This window comes from Miscanthus floridulus, chromosome 2 (genome assembly GCF_019320115.1).
Source record: "Miscanthus floridulus cultivar M001 chromosome 2, ASM1932011v1, whole genome shotgun sequence".
Taxonomy (NCBI): domain Eukaryota; kingdom Viridiplantae; phylum Streptophyta; class Magnoliopsida; order Poales; family Poaceae; genus Miscanthus; species Miscanthus floridulus.
The window spans coordinates 103961764-103963793 of NC_089581.1; the positions used below are offsets into that span (position 1 = coordinate 103961764).

Here is a 2030-nt window from a genome sequence, read left to right on the forward strand (position 1 = left end):
TTTTAAGCCCAGCCGAACACAGACATGCTTGGAGTTGCCCACTGCTATGAGCTATCAAACGTGGTACTAGAAAGAAATGGTGCTTTTTGGGCATCTCGACGATATTGTGGAGGGTCTAAGGTACCAAGGTTTTCATTTTCAAAAATTAAAATTTATCGAGGGTCACAGAAAAAAAGGATAAACATGATATATCGAAAATATCAGACCAAATTCAAATAAAATTTAATTTGAATTTAAGTAAATTTAAATAAATTTAAACAAAATTTGTACGAAAAAGATAGATATTTTCTTATCAGCACATACGGATAAAAAGAATATATCAGAAATATCAGGAGATTTCGGCCGATAAATTTTTCCCTGACCACAGGTAATAGTGGTATTTGTACCAGGGGTAGGTTTAAAGGTACTATATATCAGTGAAGATGTGTTTGTAGCAGCGTTTTTTAAACTAATGTCTATGAAAAGTAGATTAAGTCCAATTATAAGAATCTTTCTCAGTTACCCCTACGAACTAAGAATATGTTCCTCTTGGGCTGACCGCGACAACACACCGGTAAACCGGCAACACCACTTCAAATTTCTATTTTTGGGCATTCTCATATTCCACCGATGAGCACGTCCCGCTTTTCTAGCCAGCTAACTGGCGGACCGTTAAATTCATCAGACCACGTACTCCGGCCGATGAATCGACGTGTGGTGGGTCGACGACTTCTTTGCCCCCATTCAAGTTGGAACAATGGCGTCAGCAGCCACCTTCCTCCTGATCATCGCTGCAGCCGCATGGATATCGTTAACCGACGCCGCTCCCTCTCCGTCGTCGTCATTCGTCCCACCGCCGCTATGCGCACCACCGCAATCGGCCGTGGCGTTTCTCCGCGCGCGCTGTGCCAGCACGCTGTACGGCGTGGCCTGCTACGAGTCTCTCCTCCCGTACGCGTGCATATTCCAGACCAGCCACGTCAAGCTCGCCCGCGCCGCCGGCGACGTCAACGTGGCCTGGCTCCGCTCGATCTCCAAGCGCGTCAAGGAGCTCGTCGCCCGCGGTGCTGCTGGTGGCACCGCCGGGCCCGAGTCAGCTGTGCTCCGCGACTGTGCCAGCACAGTGTCATCGGCCGGCGGCCTGGCCAAGCAGTCGGCGGCCGAGCTGGCCAAGCTCGACGCCACAGGAGCCACCGTCGGGAGAAGTCTAGTCCGGTGGGCGATTTCCAACTCCCAAACGTGGCTCAGCGCATCCATGACGAACGAAGCGACATGCGCCGACGGGCTCGCGGCTACAGGCGCTGCAGCGTCGTCGCCGGTGGCCAGGGAGGTAGTGATGGCTGTTGTGAGAGCCAAGGAGCTCACGAGCATCGCTCTCGCACTCGTTCATGGGTTACCGGTTCCTCCGTGATCGCCAGAGTAACGACAAACTGCCTGTAGTTCCGTTTCCTCTCTAGACACTCGAAGCAGTAGATTTGCAATTACTAGTATAATATCAGTGCTAACGTAACGGATTTATCTTGGAGACGCACATGAAAACAATCAATGTTTTTTTTTCACGGTTCAATTTTTACACAATATCTTTGAGCATGTATATAATTCAGGAAACTAAAAAGTCATAGTAAAGTTTTTTCTCATATAACCATTTAAGTTACCTTCTGTCTAAGTCCTTAATCATGACTTCGAGATTTTTAGAAAATTTGTCAAAATATTCGTTTGCACCAAAGGTGGGGCCTGCCCCCAACACATGCAACGGGAATTCCATTATTTGAAGGATCCAATTGCATCTAAGAAATAGTCAGCCGTCTTTTCTGCTTCTTCACCGTTCTCCCTTCTTTGATGGCTTTCTTCTTGGGAATCTTCACTGTAGTCCATTTCTACTCAGCTAGCTCCAACCATATTTACCAAGACAACATTAGACGTGGTTCCACACTTCCAGTAAACTGATGCAAATCGACATTCATATATACCTTGTAAGATGTATAAATTAAAACATTTGGTCTCATAATTATGGGGAATGTTAACATGAAAGCTACAAAAAGATTCCCTGT

The 2030-nt window shown here is 46.7% G+C and overlaps 1 protein-coding gene across 1 annotated transcript; it reads left to right on the plus strand.

The window, feature by feature from the left end:
• Nucleotides 1-709: 709 nt before the first annotated feature.
• LOC136539285 (pectinesterase inhibitor 10-like) lies at nt 710-1527 on the plus strand. The gene has a single exon (XM_066531231.1). The coding sequence runs from the start codon at nt 737-739 to the stop codon at nt 1388-1390; it is 654 nt and encodes a 217-aa protein (XP_066387328.1). The 5' UTR covers nt 710-736; the 3' UTR covers nt 1391-1527.
• Nucleotides 1528-2030: the final 503 nt, after the last annotated feature.